The sequence below is a fragment of the Anabas testudineus genome, chromosome 10 (assembly GCF_900324465.2).
Source record: "Anabas testudineus chromosome 10, fAnaTes1.2, whole genome shotgun sequence".
Lineage (NCBI taxonomy): Eukaryota > Metazoa > Chordata > Actinopteri > Anabantiformes > Anabantidae > Anabas > Anabas testudineus.
The window spans coordinates 12,287,194-12,307,688 of record NC_046619.1 but is presented as its reverse complement, the minus strand read 5'-3'; the positions used below and the strand labels follow the sequence as shown (position 1 = coordinate 12,307,688).

At 41.1% G+C, this 20,495-nt stretch overlaps 1 protein-coding gene across 2 annotated transcripts; it reads left to right on the top strand.

The window, feature by feature from the left end:
• Positions 1-1,287: 1,287 nt before the first annotated feature.
• Positions 1,288-20,001, top strand: LOC113160045 (serine/threonine-protein phosphatase 2A 55 kDa regulatory subunit B gamma isoform). Of its 2 annotated transcripts, XM_026357079.1 has the most exons (11): positions 1,288-1,446; positions 1,832-2,144; positions 5,353-5,509; positions 11,051-11,148; positions 11,489-11,654; positions 12,350-12,462; positions 13,037-13,214; positions 13,946-14,110; positions 16,332-16,501; positions 18,266-18,357; positions 18,763-20,001. In XM_026357079.1, the coding sequence occupies exons 3-11, from the start codon at positions 5,428-5,430 to the stop codon at positions 19,055-19,057; spliced, it is 1,359 nt and encodes a 452-aa protein (XP_026212864.1). In that variant the 5' UTR covers positions 1,288-1,446; positions 1,832-2,144; positions 5,353-5,427; the 3' UTR covers positions 19,058-20,001. The 2 variants fall into 2 exon arrangements, with proteins under 2 accessions (XP_026212864.1, XP_026212866.1); XM_026357081.1 differs by lacking the exon at positions 5,353-5,509.
• Positions 20,002-20,495: the final 494 nt, after the last annotated feature.

The window sequence follows — 20,495 nt, the reverse complement described above, 5'->3', positions numbered from 1 at the left end:
GATCACTAGCTATATATGGGGAACAGTAGGTGGGCTTGAGGGGGGCTTTGTGGTGGATGTTAGGCTGGTAGGGGGCAGTTAGAAGGGCAGATATGCCGTGTGGAGCATTGCCCGCCATTGGTAAGTAGTGGGTGGGGGAGGTTGATGCTGGCAGTTTTGGAGTAAGTCAGATAAACAGCTCGTCTTGTTCCCTGCTGTGGGAGGAGGGGGGGTTTAAAGCCTGGTGGCAGACAGCCAGCACCAGTGATGGCACCAACTGTCACTGGCAGCCCCTCACTCTCTGCTGCCACGCTGACTGAAGCCTCTGTGTGTGTGTGTGTGTGTGTGTGTGTGTGTGTGTGTGTGTGTGTGCGTTGGCGTGTGAATTGAAGTGTTTCTCTGTCAGTCAGTGGTCATTCAATATAGTTTCTTCAAATATTTGTCTTAATACTAATAAGGATGTTTTCTGACATTTATATATCTGCTGCTGAAGATATTAGTACACATTAGTAGGGCTGTGTGAATCTTACTCTACTGATTGTTATAATAATTACACATTTGACCATTTAGAGGAGAAATTATTAATTTAGTAATGAATTTGTTAATTAACAGTAAAGGATAGCAAGGAATTCATATCTTTTGAAGTGTTGATCAGAGAAAACAGGCAACTTGATGACACTTGATGATGGTGATACTTTGGTACCTTGAATCCGTGATGGATATTTTTCTCCATAATTTCACTTCTTTGAATAAAAAACAAACAAACAGAGAAAATAATCAATAGAAACTATAGGTAAAAAACATCATAATACATATCTGATGCGTGTTATGATCTGAGTTCTTCCCAAATTCTTTCCCAAATTTTGCAATAGAAAAAAAAAAAAGTAGTAGAACACAAAGTCGATAAGATCCTATGATATTATACTGCACTAAGTTTATAAGCACTAAGATATTTCTGTTCTAATTGAAATATATATATAGCAAAATAGGTGAACTGCTATTTCTCATCCTCACTCGGCTTTCTCTTTCATTAATCACAACCTTGTGAGACACTCTGCTCCCCACTCCTCCACCTCTCTCTGTGTCTTCATCATATTTAATCACCTGCAGTCAGTGGTCACGGAGATCTCAGCTCTAAAATGATTGGCCGAGCTGAGGAGGGGGCAGGGCCTGCTCTGATGCATCATACACATGTACAAGCGGACAGACCCTCTCTCTCTCTCTCTCTCTCTCTCCCTCTCTCTCTCTCACATACACTCTTCCTCCCCCTCTCTCTACCTCTCACTCTGCCTTTCATACATACGCAGGAGAGCTGACTGCCGCAGAACGCAGGGCCAGTAAGATTTCCCTCCTCACACTGGAATAGCCGAGAAACCAGGGAGATAGTCAGCAGCTGAGGAGGAGAGAGACATTATTCATGGAGAATCTACTGAGGAGTACCTGACCCACCAGCTGCCAAGTGTCTAGGTGAGTGTGTGCTTTTCCCACTGTGTGTCCATGCGAGAGAGTTCACTGCAGAAGCGGCAGCAATGCAGATACGCCGACCAAGGGCTCTGCTCATCCCTCTCTCCCCTCCCCCCACCCTCATCCTCTTCATCTCCACTCCTCTTCTTCTCTTTGAGGATTCAGTAACAAGTAGGGACTTTTCATGTTTGAGAGCACAGGGTTATGTATGTAGTGTGTGTTTTTGAGAGATTAGATTTGGTTTGGCCACACCTGGAGTCAGCAGCTGCAGGGTAGATATAAGATGCGTTTGATTTGTATACACGGCTGGTGTATGCTGTTGTGGGGCACAAATCAAGCTCACCTAAGGTAGCTTTTGAACTGCTTTTAAATAATTATCCCCCTGCAGGTTTGTTTGGACTTCTGTACGCACCCATTCCTCCTTCGGGACTGGCCCACTCCCTCTCTACCTGCCCCTCATCTTCATTAAGGATAAGATGCCTGGCTCTGCGCCCCTGTGCTAAAGAGGCGTCGGCGGGCATCAGCATGGGCGCTGTGCTGGCCGGCATCCCCACCACCCCCTCCACCACCGATCTGCCACCACCACACTGCCCCACCGAGACGGGCACTCCTCCCAGCCCCTCTGATGGGCGAAGACACTGACACCACCCCGACGCTCAACCACCGCGGCTTCCTCCCCGACCACAACTATGTGACTGAAGGTAAGAAGATGGCAGAGAAAGCTGTTTCTAATATTTCGTCCGTGTCTATGTGTCTTTGTATGTGTCCATGTGTCTGTTGGACTTTCTGTGAGTGTGTGTGTGTGTGTGTGTGTGTGTGTGTGTGTGAGACCAAGTGTATGGGTGTTTGCCTGTCAGAAAAAACAAGCTCAGGATGGCTTCTTAATCTTCTATAAGCTCTGTGTCAATCAGTATTCAGACAGAGTTGCACACAGTGCAACAAAAACTAGAGAAGAAAACACTCTGCAAAATTAAAACATCATAGCAAGTTTTTATCTAGGCCCGTACTCCTGTCACCTCTCTTGTAATAATATTGTATTTTTCTAAATTATTAATTATTAATTTGATTTTTGCACCTTTTATTTTTGTTTTATTTGTTTGTGTTTTTCTAGTTTTCTTATTATGTCTAAGCCAATGTGTTACACTGCAGAAAATTGATCTGGTGTGTGTGTCTGAATGTGTGCGAGTTTTTTCTATGCAACAGCTGAAATTTCCTGAGAAACAATCCAGAAATTTCTACAACGTTCTTTTGTACACATCACACTGCATGTCATTGCTCCCGTCCTGATAAAATCAAATACATGCACGTTCTGTTATTCTCTCTTCTTGAATATAACAGGTGCAGGTGTCAAATTAGCATGTAGCATATTGGTCCTCACACTGGGAATATTAAAAAGTCCAGCAGCACACAAGCCACTGAATTCCTTTGGTTTGCTTCATACAACTGATGATTATAACCTTTGTATAACTCCCAACCCTCAATTTCACCACTAATCTCACCTGCACAGTAGCCTGTCTGTCCCCGATCTCTTTCTTACACTCAGCTCATTGTTTACCACGCCTCTTAGACCAGAACAGTGGATTATCATTTGGGGGTCATGAACATGTGGCTAGCTCATTTTGTGATCCTCATATCACTACAGAAAGGGAATTATTCTCCCTGTTTCTGTGCTGTAATATTAATTCCTTCACACAGGAGCACATACTGTAGCCAGGAGAAACCTGTAGTACTGCCTGTTGCTTGTGTAAATGCTTTTGTGTACATTCAGCATCTTGAAGATAGAAGAATGTTTGTGTGAGTGTATTTGTCAGTGTGTGTGTGTGTGTGTGTGTGTGTGTGTTATCTTTACGTTGTTTTCATGAGCGAAATGTGTCTCTGTCTATTTCAGTAAAAGACTTTAATGAGTGAGTGGCAGAAAATCAGTCTTAATGTTCATCACCAATGATCCATTATTGCCATAGCAACAGTTGATGATGATAAACATGCTTCTTTTCATGCTTTGCCAATATGATTGACATGTCATCTCCACCCACCAATAATGGCAGTATTAATTATTCCACACATCTTGGGCAGACACAGACATTATTCAGGTTGAATTGCTGATGAGCTCACACTAAGGTCGACACGTCAATAAACACTGCTGCTGTGAAGAAGATGTGCAACACATGGAAAACCTCAAGATAGAAAGAGAAGAAAAAGTTCAAATTGTGCTCTAAAAACCAATCTCACTAAAATTTCAGGGAATTTTTCTGTCACAAAAGATTCATTACCTGCCTTTTCTTCAACATTCACTCCAACTGCATCCACCTCTTCTCCATCTGCACCCCCATCCCCCGTTGACCTCCCCATCTCCATCCTTTGAGCTGCTGAACCCCCCCCCCCCAGCTCCTTTTCCCCATTGGTCGTCTAATGCAACTCAGTACTGCGCGGTGCATAAGTGGCACGTTTGTCAAACAATTATCCAACAGTGCTCTAAAGGCTGCTCAAACCCAATGTGCCTGTGTATGTGTGTGTTTAAGAGAAAGACTGAGGGTGGTGGAGATACAGGTGGTGCATGTGATATTATGGTTGGGTGTATTTTGTGATCTCTTGTGTGTAACCATCTTGCTTTAGTTCTGACTCTCATATTGCACTCATATCCATGTATGTGACTTTGAGAGCATACCGTCTTTTTTGTTTGTTCAGGTCTTACGTGTACTATATGTATGCATGGGTGTGTGTCTGCAAGTGTTTTGGGCAGACATAACAATATATGTGCGCACGTGTGTGTGTAGACCTTCCCATGGGGATTCCCCCTGCCCTTTAGAGGGGAGGGATGCTTAACCTCCCTCTACCTTACTGCCCCCACCTCCTTCCCTCTGTCCATCTTTTACTCCCCTCCTCTCACTTCCTTTGCCTTTAAGAAAACTGCACATTAAGTCTCTAGAATTAGATTTTACGTAGAATGAAGACCTGATAACAAAATGTACATTCTTAAGAGTTTTATTAGTGAATGTATGAATTACATTTCATGATTAATACACTGCATCATATTCTGTTGAATGTCAGCTGTAAATTATTTCATTTCAAATACGTGAAAGAAACATCCTAGTTTTTAGACTGATGTGTCTAGTTGGCTTTAAAATTTCAATCCTGTCACTGGAAATCCAACTAAAAACACAAAATCACAATATTGAATTTAGAAGTTGTTGATGTTGATGTTACCTAGATACAAACCAAAAAAGCAAAAAGATGCATGTTTGTAAAATCTCCACTGTATGTATCTCTACTGTATGTAAATTGTGTATGTAACTCAAAACATGAAATGACTGCCTTTGAATGCATACATGAATGCATTTTGGTCTTTGTAGTATTTTGTAACCTGTAACGAGCAGATTTCCTTATGTTTCACATTTTATAAGAGAGGACTCATTAAAAAATAACAGATTCCTCAATAATGAAAGTAATTGTAGGTCACAGCCCTAATAGATACATGTACACACATCAGAGAGCTTTCAACATTACCTACATCATCAGACTGGCCTTATCATTGTCACTCCTGAGAACAATGAACACTTTTTGGTTTCTTCTCCCTGTGTTGTGCATTAAGCACAAATATGATGACCTGCATAATAAACAGGCCTGATAAGACATACTGTCCAATTAGTGATCTATCTCTGTTCATCCTTCATGTCTTGCTAATAAACCACCCTGACATGTGAATATTTCATGTTACATAGATACAGTATGATCATGAATACACCACCAGTAGAATTTCTTTGTTAAGTGCTCATGGCCGAATGTGGTGATGTAGTAATAAGTCCCTACCCTTAACCCTACCCCACCTGCCTGGTCGTCCTTCCTTACCCTCTGCCTCCCTGTTGCCCTCCTCCCTACCTTCCTTTCCCTCCATCCTTGATCCTCTTGCAGGGCTGCTCCTGGCTATAGCCTGAAGAGCTCCGCCCATCCTGTCCACCCCTCTCCACCCTGGAGTCCTCCCCCAGGATGTTGAGCCCCATCCAGGTCCTGTGCTCCGACATCACTACTCTTTCTCTGGAGCCTGAGCCGTTTGCCTCTTATACTGAAGGTGTGTGCTCTATCCTCTTCTCTCCCAAAGGTCATATCTATGTCACACAGATGTGCCACCTGACCCCCGATGTGAGATCTTATATATCTTACCTGTGTTTGGATGGAGTGTGTGAGGGAGTAGTTTGAGTCAAGTGAAATCACATGAGTCTGGGTTTTATAAATATCTTAAACATCAATTTGTCTTTGTCTGTCCTCCACATCCTTTTTGTGTGTCTCTATTTTTGTACCTGCCTCTTTATTTTTGTCTCAGTCTGGCTGCATCAGTCTGGATTGTGTGCATGTGTGATTGATCTCTTTAAATAGTTCGACCAGACGGTACCCTGTCTGCTTAAAACCACTGCTGCCTCAATTTAATAGGAGACAAGACACAAACAGACATTTACTTCCAAGCATACAAACATGCAGACACTCTCTCTCTAAACTTGTAAAGAACATGTATATGCACACATGCATGGATTCAATTAAGTCTTTTTTCTTCATCTACCAATGATTTGATCTATCAGTAAATTAGAGTGTATTATCTATAAAATGTCACCCAGTGTCATCAGCTGCTTGTTTTATGTTTTAGTAATCTGAGTTGTCAGTATTGCTGGGTTTAGATTGGGTGTAAACCTACAAAGCTCCCAGTCTTTTAATGTTACTGTTCCACCAGTGTGAAAGAACAATGTATTGATTTCTTTAAAAAAAGAATCACGCAATAACAGCGTTGTGAAGTCATGGAGTCAAGGCGTTTTTGCAGATAGAAAAAACAGGTGCATTTCACACATGTGGAAGCTGGCTTGGTATGTCATTCTAATTGTTTGTGTCTATAACCATTAGGCTCAAACCAGCTCTGCTCCATTGTGCCGATATGTGTTTGGAGAAATGGCACATTCCCTGCTGCGCTGGGCTTAAATCACTCCTCTACACACATGCGCGTCCTAACACAAACACATGCACCAGTTTTTTCCAGATAACTCCAAAACTGCAGGACAGGGATCAATTTAACGTCTCCCTCTGGCAGTCTCTCCCCTCCTCTCTTTCACTCCCTCCTCTCTTTCTCTGCTTCCAACCCGTTTATTTCTCTACAGGGTAATTGAGTACAGACACTTGTGCACACGTACACAGGAAATGCGGAGTGAGCGAGCTGCAGCACACACACACATCTCCTGCTGAGCTGTGGCTTGTCCATGCTTTTAAGGAGTGTGTGTTTTTGGCTCAGCTTTAATGGTCCATGTTTACCCAGACCTAAGATATATATAATTGGGACAGTAGGATGTCTACCCCCCCTTCGTTCCCTATTGTAGCCTTAACAAAAATAAGGAAATCCTTCCTTCCTCTGTCTGCCCATCTATCTACCCATCTACTCTAATCTCTCCCATTAAACTCTTTACCTCTCCTGAGTGTTACACTATGGTTGGAGCCAACAATTATTATTGGTGACCTACATTTATGATTTGCTTTATAAAATGCCAGAAAATAGTTAAAACAAAAAATAGTTGTTGATTAACAACCGAGTTTCTGTCTTTTTAAACACCTCAGTGTTTTGAGGGCTCGTGTGTTTAGTGTTTATCACTGTTGTGTTTTTATTCTTCTCTGTGTCACTGGGTCCATTCATGTTTGTGTGTTGTTTTGTGTCAATGTGTACTGTACATTTGGGCGCATGCACTTGCAGTCACAGTGTGTTCCCCCAGCTCCTGCAGTGTGATGATGAGTCAGACAGGCTTGCTGATGCTAATGGACTGTCTGTGGGAGACAGATAGTATAGCGAGCTTGCAATACTTTAGCACACACACACATCCACACTATAAGACACTGACTTATAGCTTTACAGTCAGGTGCACACACACCTATACACATTAAATCAATACACTGGCCTGTAGTGCATCTTGGAGGAGAGCTACAACACTCATGGCGATGCTTGTACCTGCAGTAGCTGTTTGTTTTCTTGGTGTGTTTTTTTCCTCAAATAAAGACAGCGAGAGAGACAGATGGGTGTGAGCTGTGTGTAAGAGAGGAAAAGCAAGCTATCTCTGTGGTTTTGCTTAGCTTAGCTCTTTCTCTGTGTGAGTGGAGACACAGTTGTCTGTAAGTGTGAGTCTCAAGCACTCACATTTGCAATGCATCATTATGTGCATTTGCAACTTCCTGGTGTGCCAACGGGTGTTTGTGAGTTTGACTCTGTGCGTTTGTATGTGCGTGAGTGCAGTCGTGTGTTCATGCATTAATTATCTAAATATTCTCAATTTGGGCCACAGTGTGGACAAAACTGCAACACAAAAATAATTTACTGGGCTTCTTGTTCCTGTGAGGATTGGATTGATGAATCCCACTTCCTCCTTCACCGTGCTGCCATATACAGCTAACAAGTATCGCTGCTGCTGGTTGGCTCAGCCTGTTACCATGGAAACCTCTTCTCACTGGAGGACCCCTCCACTGCCTCCGCTGCTGCGCTTCTTCCCTCCACCTCCCTCTCCATCCCTCCCATTCTTCTACCACCAGCATCATCATCACTAGGTTTCATGCTAACATACAGCCAAGCATCGGAGTGCTGTGGGGGAAGGACGAGAGAGAAATAGAGAGAGCGATGAATGTGGATAGACAACCATGAAGAAAATGGGGCAAAACAGAGAGAAACTGGGGAACCAGAGATGAGAGATGACAAAAGGAGGCGTGGGGAGATTAGTCCTAGGAGAACAAGGGAAAACATGAAATGGAGGAACGAAATTGAAATTGAAAAAAGAAAGTACTTCAGTGACTGAGAGATCAACATCAGCACAATGTCAAGTAAAAAAATGATAGAAATAGAAGCAACCAGTAATGCGTACAGTGTGTGAGGTGCAGGTGAAATGTGGTTGTGCTGGTGTAGAAATTGAGGAGCAATCCCTGCCTCCCCTCATCATAAAATCTGTCTCTGTCAAGGCCACCACAAAATAATCAAGGTTACAGCTTTGAATCACTCCGACACTCTCCATGCTCTATTTTTATTATTGTCAATGCTTATAGAGACCTGTGATCTTTTCACTCATAACTAAGCTCAGTGGACTCCTTTGTGAAAGGCTTGGTGTGATGCAGCATCTGAAATGAGTCTTATTTTTAAACATAATCTCACATGTTGAAGGATATTTTTTGATTATGTGATTGTGCAGTGGCTGATTTGAGCTTTAGGTTTACACAGAGCTTTATGAGGCAGGACTGCTTCAGACACAGCAGCACTTGGTCAGCACTGGTTTATTTTCTTAATTAGCTTAAACACCATTTAAAGATAATAGTAGATTTTGTGTTTTAGGTGCCACAGATTTTATAGTTGAAAGAGAGTAGTAAGACTTTCCTCTGCTAGGTTTTTATGTTCCATTAGACATTTTAAATAATCGACTACTGTATATGATAGATCTTTGCTACATATCAGTAAAATGTGCACGCTTGCATATTTTTCCGCAGTGATTAGCACCCTCACATTACATGCAGGTTATGCTGGTGACGGTGAGAGTGAATGGTTCTCTGTCTCTATAGTTGCTTTCAAACATGCACTGACACCTTGAACATCTCTGGACTTTACCTGGGTGGACTGTTTGTGAGAACACAAATGTATGAATTATTCTGCTCTGAGATTGACTGGACTTTATCCTGTGAACCCCCTAGTGCAAAGTCTGCATAGTGTCCATGTGAGCCCAGGTGTGAACGCAGCATATGTGTGACTCTGTGATACTGTGGCCACCTCTCCCCTAATGTCAGCAGGATTTGGCTTCAGCCTCCCTGCCACCCTTAACAGGATAAATGGTAAAAGGTAATAGATAATGGATCTGCAAGATATATCAGTGAATTAAAAGAAAATATATATAATAGTATATAAAGTGGAACTGAATGATGTGTTAGCACAGCAGCAGATTACAGTGATAGAAAGACTCTTTTTAGAAATAGGTGGACGTTTTGGGACATACACATATCTAGTGTCTAGCCAAGAACTAGATAATCTGATCAATAGCAATCTCGTCTTTCTAAACATGACTCTATAACCATCAATCTGGCTGATTAGTTTAACATGAAATACACCAGCAGCTGAACAGCTGAACAGAAAACTGAACCACAGTATGTTGGTAGGCGTCACACAACAGATATTATAAGGATCAAATGTGATTTTTCCTTTCCTTTAAACTGGTCATGACCAGTCTGAACATGATCCAGTCATCGCTGAAGTCATCACCATGATGATCAGCATCACCAGCAACTGTCTGTCCTTGACATGGGTATTTACATGTGTGAAAACTGTGCAGAGAACAGTGCAACCACAGATTGGACACTTCACAACAGAACTCATTCAAGTGAACATTCAGTTCACTTCTGTCAGTAAACAGACTGGCTTGTTTCAAAATGATGAACATTAAGAGGCATGAATTTATAAAGTACAAAGACAAAGTATGATGATAAATATATTATATATACGGTATATATACATGGTAATGACTTTTTATTAGATTTTTATTATTATAGCATCAGCCTAATTACATATTAAAGCAGGTTTTAAATTACCGGGTTAGATCCCTTCAGAAAACTTCCCGATTCCAGGTTAGCTACATCTTCTCTTACTGTCTCTTTTTTAATCAACCTGTAGTCACCGTAAAAGGGATATTTCTGCCTCTAAAGCAACACTCTAGTCTCCTTCAGGCTCCAAAAAACCTTCAACCTGCAGCACAAAGCGGGATTGGAAAGAGGGTAAGCAGACAGCAGGAGAGGAGATTACATGCAACGTTAAACCAGATTCAAGTCTCAGATGTCACACTCGCATGAGTGTTTTCTATTTCACATTCTGTGTATTGTATGATGTAGGGAGGATGACTGAGAGCACTGAGTCAGTAAAAGCTAAGTGGGTAATAATGTGCTCACTCCTTACATTACAGAGTTGTCACTGAGTCAGACTGTATTGGTGTTGCAGAGCTAGTGATGGGGAAGTTGTCACAAATATGCAAATGACTGTACTGAAAACGAGTCCTTGAATGATATTTAATCACTAATTCAGGTGCACTTGCACAGTTGTGTTTACACTTTCATACACTGCAGAGATCATAGAGTGTATAATTATTCCTACACACTTTAACACAAACAAATGATGTGACACTGTAATCCTGTGTGTTGTGTGTCAGTGGAACACGGCTAACACCTGTGGCTAATGTGAAACATCTGTCTGTCTGTCTGTCTGTCTGTGTGTGTGTGTGTGTGCGTGCGTTTGATTTCCTGTATGTTTTGACAGACTCATACAATATATACTGAATATCAGCATTTAAAAATTTACACACAACTGATCAAATATTGTTTTATTTTACATGTTAATTTGCATATTTCAATCCAATTACATGTAAATACCTTGGCTGTTGACTTGGGTTAATAATTTAGAGTAACATAAACTGATTGTGTCCATAAAATATGATGTGTGGTCAATTAGCTAATAGCTTTTCTCTCCCTCACTTCCATGCCATTCCTTCCTCTCATCTTACATTTCTTTCTCTCTCTCTCTCACTTCCTCCATCTATGTCCCTACGTTGCCCCCTCTCTCTCCCTCCAGCTGATATCATCTCAACTGTTGAGTTCAACCACACAGGAGAGCTCCTGGCCACAGGGGACAAGGGGGGCCGAGTGGTCATCTTTCAGAGAGAACCTGAGGTACAGTAGACACACACATACACACCAAGTCTCACACACTTCCACCTGCACACACAAATGCACCATTTTTCATTTCAGCTGTGAGAGCAATGTTGAACGTACACTCTTCCCTGCAGCTACACTCTAGAGTGATTGATAAATAGTTGATACCCCTGCTGGGTCAGTATATAATTTTTAGCTCTGCAGATTCCGTGCCTAGCATGATATTTCTCCACACGATCAAGGGAAGGGCGACTGACTTGGGCCTCGGGTGCTACATGACCCTGTGATTGTACATCTGAACATGAGCACATTCATCTCCCCTCATTCATGTAACTTTTCCTCCATTTTATTTCCACAGAGCAAGAGTGAGCCATTCTCCCAAGGAGAGTACAATGTCTACAGCACCTTCCAGAGCCATGAGCCGGAGTTTGACTACCTTAAGAGCCTGGAGATCGAGGAGAAGATCAATAAGATCCGATGGCTGCCTCAGCAGAACGCTGCACACTTCCTCCTATCCACCAATGGTGAGAGACCCCATTAAGAATGTAACCTGAAGAAGATCCTAATTGGTCTGAAATGTTGTCATATTTGTATAAACAATATAAACGTTTGCTTTGAATTAGTGTGTAGGCTTTGCTCCTTTCCACTGGAAAGACCCCCCCCCCCCCCCATTCATCATCAAACAGATTATATTGTATTTATAATGTCAAAAGTCATTATTTGAGCTCTCATCTATGAATTGCCTTTGTTTCACAAGTGTGAATGGCATGGTGACACTGCAATTGAGCCTGTTATTGGAGTTTCTTACATTCAAAATATAGTTTTCCTTTGCCTTAAGAGCCAAAAGTTGCTTATGTTGCATCCCGGTAGTTGTGCATGTGAGGTGTCTGTCCCGGCAGTGAGGTGCCACTATCAGTTTACATTCTGATTTTATGGCCATAATGGCTTTAATCTTTTCCTTGAGAGCCCTGTTATTGATTCATTTAACTGTTATATTATTTATGATCAAAAGTAGGAAAAATGCAAGGCCTGCTTCAGAAGTCAGTTGATGCTACTAACTGAGATGCTTACTGCCATTTCTTTCCTGAAAAAATACAAAGACTTTTCTGTCTGTCAGTGTTTGCTCATTCAGAGTTTCAGTCTTGCTGAAAGATTTGTTGGTTTGAAGTTATTTTGTGTATTGGTTTGGTATTGTTTAATTGTCCTGTCTGTTTCCCAGACAAAACCATTAAGTTGTGGAAGGTGAGTGAAAGAGACAAACGGCCTGAGGGATACAATCTAAAGGATGAGGAGGGTCGCATCAAGGACATCACCACTGTCACCTCACTGCAGGTATCAATCTATCTATCTATCTATCTATCTATCTATCTCTCTATCTATCTATCTATCTATCTATCTATCTATCTATCTATCTATCTATCTATCTATCTATCTATCTATCTATCTATCTATCTATCTATCTATCTATCTATCTATCTAAATACGCTAGGTTGTGTCTGTGTCAGTTGGTACAGATGTGTCTGCATATGCAAAAATGGGTCACTAGCACAAAGTAGGGGAGGGGATATCCCTTATTTCCAGCCATAACGAAAAGCAACACAGCATCTGCACTGGATTTAAATTAGTAATGCTAAGGTTTCGAATTTTGAAGTTAATTATATAGTAAAAATTGGAAGATGTAGCAAAATGACTTTCAATATATGCTGTTAGTTGGCACTCTACTATCAAGCCTGTTTGGGTTCTAGCAATAATATATAATTGATGTCAAGAGAAGTAATGCATTAAATATTAATTCATAATGTAATAAAATGGTCTGACTTTAATCTAATCTCTGTATGTCGACTATTTTTCTTTTTCTAACCAGTTGTAGGACTTAAGTTGTCACCTCTCTCTCTTTAATTCCTAGGTGCCGGTGTTGAAGCCGATGGACCTTATGGTGGAGGTGAGCCCCCGGCGAGTATTTGCCAACGCTCACACCTACCACGTCAACTCCATCTCTGTCAACTCAGACTATGAGACCTACATGTCAGCTGATGACCTGAGGATAAACCTCTGGCATCTGGACATCACAGACCGCAGCTTCAGTATCCTTTGTGGGTTAGAGTGTGCATACATAGTGAGGAAGCAAGCACCTACACAGCAGTCATGCAGAAACACACAGGCACAAACACATAGACAGAAAAAGATTTACTGAAGCTCAAGGACACAGATAAGTACTGCATAAATTAACTTATAGATGCTTACACATGCTCAATAATCAATCACCTGCCCACATATACACGCATAGCAAACTCCCACATTGCAAATTCCACTTTGTTGTATAAAGAAATGCACAAAGACACATGGTGTAGGGGGAGGGGAATATTATTCCTGAGGAGTGGAAATGTAGCTTAATGAATAATTCAAAAGCTGCATAAATATTTCAACCTCTTTTCTGAGTTCTAATCCAGCTCAATAGGACACAGTACAGTCACATCCCAGACCAAGACAGGATTTATAGTATTACGATTTATCTGAATATGGAATTACTTTTCTCCAAACAATCCCCCCAAGATGCACAGTATTTATGTTGATTTGGTTTATTGCTGCTGTAAATTATTTACATTATGTTGCCTATGTGTACATTTACATACACTTGTATTTGGATAATGGGCCTCAGTGGGTTTCCACATGAATGAATTCAAATGAATGACTATATTTTCATACAGCGTGTTAGGCTTCAGCAGCTAAAACAGGGAAAAACAGTTCAGGCTAAAACCAAACAGCCCTGGGAAGATGACTGTTTGTTGTTTTCCTAAGCGACGCTTTCTCCCAGACATTGTGGACATCAAACCAGCCAACATGGAGGATCTGACAGAGGTGATCACAGCAGCTGAGTTTCACCCCCACCACTGTAACTTGTTTGTGTATAGCAGCAGCAAAGGCACCCTGCGCCTCTGTGACATGAGAGAAGCAGCGCTGTGCGACAAACACTCCAAATGTGAGTAAACCTGCTGAATATGAAGGGACACAACAGCTATTTTTCACCTGTAACCTTGCTCTGGGAGGGTCCTTGAAACGTCTCAAAATGTGTTATTGGTAGTTTTTATTGTTTTAATATAAAAACATAAATTTGCAGCATTACATTTCTACCTCAAAGTTGTTAAAGCCCTACTGTACCATAGATTTAATATACAGTCCATTCTTTTGCCAGGATGATGCCAGTGACATACATTCACCCTTAGCCAAACTAGATCTGCTTTCGCCACACATGCTACATTTTCTTTATTCATGTGTGCTGCTGTAAATACAAACTGTGACCATAGTCTCTCATGGTCTATTCCAAGATCTGACATTACATACTATGTAATTTTGTAATTAATTAACTTGAACGTACTACAAAGTCTTTGTATGTTCAGTCATTGTAAAATGTAAAAGCTAAATGTCTTTGAAATGTAGAAGCACAATAGGTTACTTTTTCACAGTGTAGTAATATTTCTATTTACTGCAGATCCATTTTTTCATTTTTATCAAACATGATTAGTTTCTTCATAAATCTGCTGTCTGTAAGGGACAACAATTCAATTCATGCCACATTTCTTCTGATAGTCTGATTTATGGTTTCCAGAAATCCCGTTTTTTGTGGTTTGTAATTTTCAGTTGAAACAGCCAGGTTCCCTTGTGGTTTATTGCTCTAACCCGTGCGAGTGAATGGTGTAGTAAACACTGAAAATTGTGTTCATTGGAGCACACCTATATTCAGTGAGAAATATTCTGCTACTTAGTTTCTGTCTGTGTTTTGTTATTATAGGAAATTGTTTAATTGTTCTCTTTGGGTGGTTTGGAAGTTTATCTTGCAGATGGTGCTGCTGTCTGATTTTGTGTATACATACAGTGGCAAGAAAAGGTGTGTGAACCTTTTGGAATTTCATGATTTTCTGCATTAATTTGTCATAAAATCTGTTCTGATCTTCTAAGTCAAGTATTGCAGAGTATTAACAAATATAATGTGCCTAAAATAATCACATAAACAAATTTTGATCTTTTATGTCTTTATTGAGAACAACCATAAAAAGCTCATGGTTTGGACGCCTCGTGTGTGTGACTCTCTTCAAGTCGTTCCATAGCATCTCTCTTAGGTTGAGGCTGTTGTGTGTTTTGGGTCATTGTCCTGTAGCATCACCCAACTTCTACAGAGTTTCAGCTGACGTACAGACATTCTCACATTATCCTGAAGAAGTTTTGAAACACTTGGGGAATTCATCTTCCCCTCAATCACTGCAAGCTGGCCAGGCCCTGATGCAGCAAAGCAGGCCCAAATCATGATGTTTCCTCCACTATACTTTATGATTGGGGTGATATTTTCCTGATGATATGCTGTAGCCTTTTTATGTCAGATGTAGTACTATGTGTTCTTTCCAAATATTTCAATATAGTTTTATCAGTCCATAAAACATTTTACCAAAAAAGCTGTGGAGTGTCAATGTGCTCTTTGGCAAACTTTAGCCGTTCAGCAATGTTCTTTTTAGTAAGCAGCAGCTTCCTTCGAGGTGTCCTGTCATAGACACCCTGCTTGTTCAATGTTTTACCTACTGTAGACTCATGAACAAAAATGTTAGACAGTTCCAATGATGTCTTCAAATCTTTGGCTGTCACTCTAGGTTGTTTATGTACCTCGTTAATAACTGTTTGTTGTGCTCTTGGGGTCATTTTGACTAGTAGAGTAGCCACAGTCAAAATAATTTTCTTAACTTAGGCCAGTACCTCCAATTTAATGACTCTAATTAGCCTTTTGGGTAGTCATTACTCTAAGACTTCATATACTTTTTCCACTAGCACTATGAAGTTTTTATGGGTGTTCTCAATCAAACATTTGAATTTTTTTGTGGTATTACTTTAGGCACATTATACTTGTTAATACTCTTGACTTAGATGAAGATCTGTTCACATTTTATGACAAATTAATGCAGAAAGCCATGAAATTCCAAAAGGTTCACACACCTTTTCTTGTCACTGTATGTATACAAAAAATCATTCAGACAGCAGCACCATCTGCAAGATAAACTAGAGTCAGTGTTAAGACACAGTATTCTCAGAGGTTTTGCCTCTGCACCTGACATAAAGACACATAAATTATCATAATCAAACACACACACACACACATACTCAGCTGCATAGTGTCTCATCTGACTGCAATCACCTTCCTTTCTCTCTCACGCCAGTGTTTGAGGAGCCTGAGGACCCGAGTGCCCGCTCTTTCTTCTCCGAGATTATCTCCTCGGTGTCAGATGTCAAGTTCAGCCACAGTGGTCGCTACCTGCTCACCAGAGACTACTTGACTGCCAAAGTCTGGGACCTCAACATGGAGAGCAAACCCCTGGAGACATACCAGGTATGTGCCTGTGTGTATTAAAAATACATGGCAGTGTTTGAATACAAGTTACACCAAAAATCATGTTTTCTCTCACAATCAGCTGCTTTGACAAAATTTGTGCTCGTATTCCAATAACTAACACTATCATACAAACACAGAGCTCAGGCGTAACACTGAAGTTGTGGTGTTGTATTTTTGCTGCATCATTGTTTGACAAATCCCATCATTGTTGCCTCCCAGAATCACAGTACCCGCTGATGATTGCATTTTCCAAAACCTTTTAAAGTTGAATTGAATTTAATTGAATTGATTACATGCCAGAAAATGCACTTCTTGTCATGAGAGCAGAATCACCAGAAACCTTTGCTGTGGCCTTTAACTTGGACTATACATGTGTCTGTGGCAGCTTAATGCACGAGACAGGTACAAAAGAACAAGTAAAGTAAAAGTAAATTTGTTGGGGCAAACACTATGTGAAAAATCTACACAGAAAACACTAAGTACAAAGCTAATGGTAATTTTTTTACACATCTACACTCACTTACTCTTAAAAATGCCGCTCATGTGTACAATCAGCCACATGAGTTTCTGTTTGTGCATTTATATGAAATAGAAGTATTTACCAACTCTTTCTTTGAGTGTGTGTTTAGTATCCCTGCCATAGGCTGTGGGTGAACATGTGTGTGTGTGTGTGTGTGTCTGCCTGACAAGTGAGAACCTATGAGGCAGCCTGGAGTGGGTGGCTCAGACGCACTGGAGCTATTTATAGGCCACCAAGCCTCCACTCATAAAGTTGAAGCGGGAAGGAGGGATACCTTACACAGCGCCTGACACATAGATCTGCAATGCAGCACACAGAGAGAGGAAGAGGGAGTGGAGGGAGAAAAGGGGTGAGGTTTGGGGATGTGTGCTGTGGGGATGGTGGATTGGAGGAGGAGAGAAGAATAAGGGTAGAGTGTGTAATTGAGCGGATGAAACAGGAAAGGCAGAGGTTAAGTAGAATAAACAGTAAGAAAGTAAAGAAAAAGGATTTTTACAGCTGAGTCTACACTCTTTTTCCTCCTGTACCAGGAAAAATATGCACACTCCATGTGGGATGATGCACTGTACCTTAAATCAGAGATCACGCAGATGCAAAAAATAAAAACAAAACAAAAAAACACAGTATATTCAACTCCAGCTGACAATGTATCATTTCACCTCAAGCAGAAAGACCCACGGGGAAAAACAGAAATGCCACTGGGTTTGATGTACAACTATGAGCTGACATCAGCTTGACCGTTATTGATTGCAAAGCGACTGTTCGCTGCTGACTTTATGCAGAATGTGAAAACAGGGCTTAATGCAGAGCCCGGTTCTTTGGAAGAAGGTGTAGATTTCAAGCCCTTGCATCACTGAGCGGACACAGTGCTGACACCGGCAGGTTGAATAAAAGCACAGGGGAAAAGAGTTATTAGTTTGTGAATATGCATGTGTGTGTGTCTGTATTATCATGCCCTTGGTGGGTTTCATAATAGAGAGATGGATATTAACGGATTTACTGATATGGAAAAGGTGTTTAAATTAAAACGCACTCCTGGACCTTGCTTTGCTGAGGGCTGGTGTTGTGTCTTATTAGTGTTACCTTCAGGGAGGTTAGTGGTACAACTTCATGTGTTTTGTCTGTACTGAGCTTTATATCTTCTTTTTCTGCTCAGTTTACATAAAATGAAGACGTAGTAGTGAAGCAGCTGTGTGCTTTGCTACTTCTACTTTTATCTCTTTGTGTGTTTGTCCCTCCAGGTTCACGATTACCTCCGCAGCAAGTTGTGTTCGCTTTATGAAAACGACTGCATCTTTGACAAGTTTGAGTGTGCCTGGAACGGCTCGGACAGGTACCTGAAGTGTCCGTGTGCTTTCGTGTTTTAGTAATTACTTTAGGGCTAAAACTAAGTGTCCCATCCCAAGTAACACCATGCAAAACGTCTTAGTAAGTAAAGGTCAAAACGACTCTTTCAGTGTGATTTATATTGTTGTATTATTACAGTTTAATAATTTATACAGCTGTGTAGTTTACCTACAATATTTATCATATTTTTATCATATTTTATAGGTTTACATATGATCTTATGGTATGGATAAAAATGTAATGCACAAAGTAATTAAAATAAATAATAATAATTCAAATGAATTGGATGACTAAGGTGAGTTAGGAAACAAAGACGAGTTCAGTACTTAGAAGAGTTAAGAGATGAGTGTGTCTGAGTGTTTTAGTAATGGGATCTTTCTCCTCTGTCCAGTGTGATCATGACTGGAGCCTACAACAACTTCTTCCGCATGTTCGACCGGAATACCAAACGTGATGTGACCCTGGAGGCGTCAAGAGAGAGCAGCAAACCTCGAGCTGTCCTAAAACCTCGAAGGGTCTGCGCTGCTGGAGGAAAGCGACGGAAAGACGACATCAGCGTGGACAGCCTGGACTTCACCAAGAAGATCCTCCATACGGCCTGGCACCCGACGGAGAACATCATCGCCATCGCTGCCACCAACAACCTGTACATCTTCCAGGACAAACTCAACTCTGAGATGCATTAATGAACGGATGTCAGCGGCGGATACAAACAAGTTTACTCCTTAACACACAGCTATGCCAGAATGTACACATCTACAGACACACGGGCCTAACACACATCCACACACATACACAGGTGTAGGTCTACTCTGACACACTCCTTCACCTAGCCTCCTAGAACTGAAAGGACCTATAGAGGGCTAGAAAGGGAACAGGCTGGATTACGCAGTGGGTTATGGATTATGGATTGCTAAATTGTCTGAACTGTGGATTTCTTGATTGTTAACCCCTGGATTGTGCTTGATGGTGTGCTGATTGCTACAGCTCTGAGCTTCTGGGGAAGATGACGCTTAGACTGGAGAGACGTTTACATGTTTGTCCGTTTTTTTTTTTCCTTCAGATTCTTTTTGCTTTCTCCACCTCCTCCTCCCCTCTCCTCTTCTCTGTATTTGTGTGCTCGAGCAAAGCCTATTCTTATCCCTTGCCCACTGTTTTTGTGTAACAAAAACCCTTTGTGGTTGTCTACCAGCGGCACTGATGAAAAATGGGGCATTTATGTAACTGGCTGTTTGTTTGACTTCAGATCAGCTACCCCACATTTGTTTTTGTAACTTCTTGTTAAATGATGTTAAAGATGGTAATTATGATGACGACAGTTTTAAAAATGCGCGATGTACAAGAATGAACTCGGGACCTTCCCTTAACACAAGTGCACACAGACACCTCTGAGTTCAGCTGAACTTTGTTCAGTGAGGTCAAACATTTTCCGTCCTGCAGATAGAAGCAGAAGTTAATAGATTATTACAACACGGCCTAAATTTGAGGGCGCACATTCATATGCGCTCCACACGATGCGTTTTAGTCATTAATGTTCTTTCTGCTGAAAAAGACCTTTCAGCTTCTTGTGGATTCTGCTTCTGGTCTGGGGCTTTGTTGTGTGCTACTTTGCCATTTAATACAACAACAACAAAAAACTAAAAAATTTTAACAATCAACAAAAACATGCTGCATGTCCAACTGATTTAGCCTAGGTGTTTATAAATTGACTGACTGACTGACTTGGCTGCCTTCTTAACCATTTAGACCCAGCTGTACAAAGGCTTCGGGGGCCTCGGGGCCCTGCGCAGCACGAGTAACCATAGATGGCCGAGCTCTTCTACCTTTATTTGTGTCTTCTGACACTGAAGCATGTTTACCAGTGTTCGGTTCTTACACTGACATGTACATTTTGAATGAAGCCGTCCAGGAATCAGTTTCTACGTGACTGAAACTGACAACCAAGTAGAATGGTGAATGTTTCTGATTAATGTTGTACTCTAAAAGAAAAAGAAAAAACAAAGGGCCTAAATGGTGTCTGTATATATCAACTCTGTTTTGACATGTATGACATTTCGTTTTTTTTTTTAACATCCACAAGCACCGCAAACCTGATCATCTGTCGTGATGATCGCCTCCAAAGCT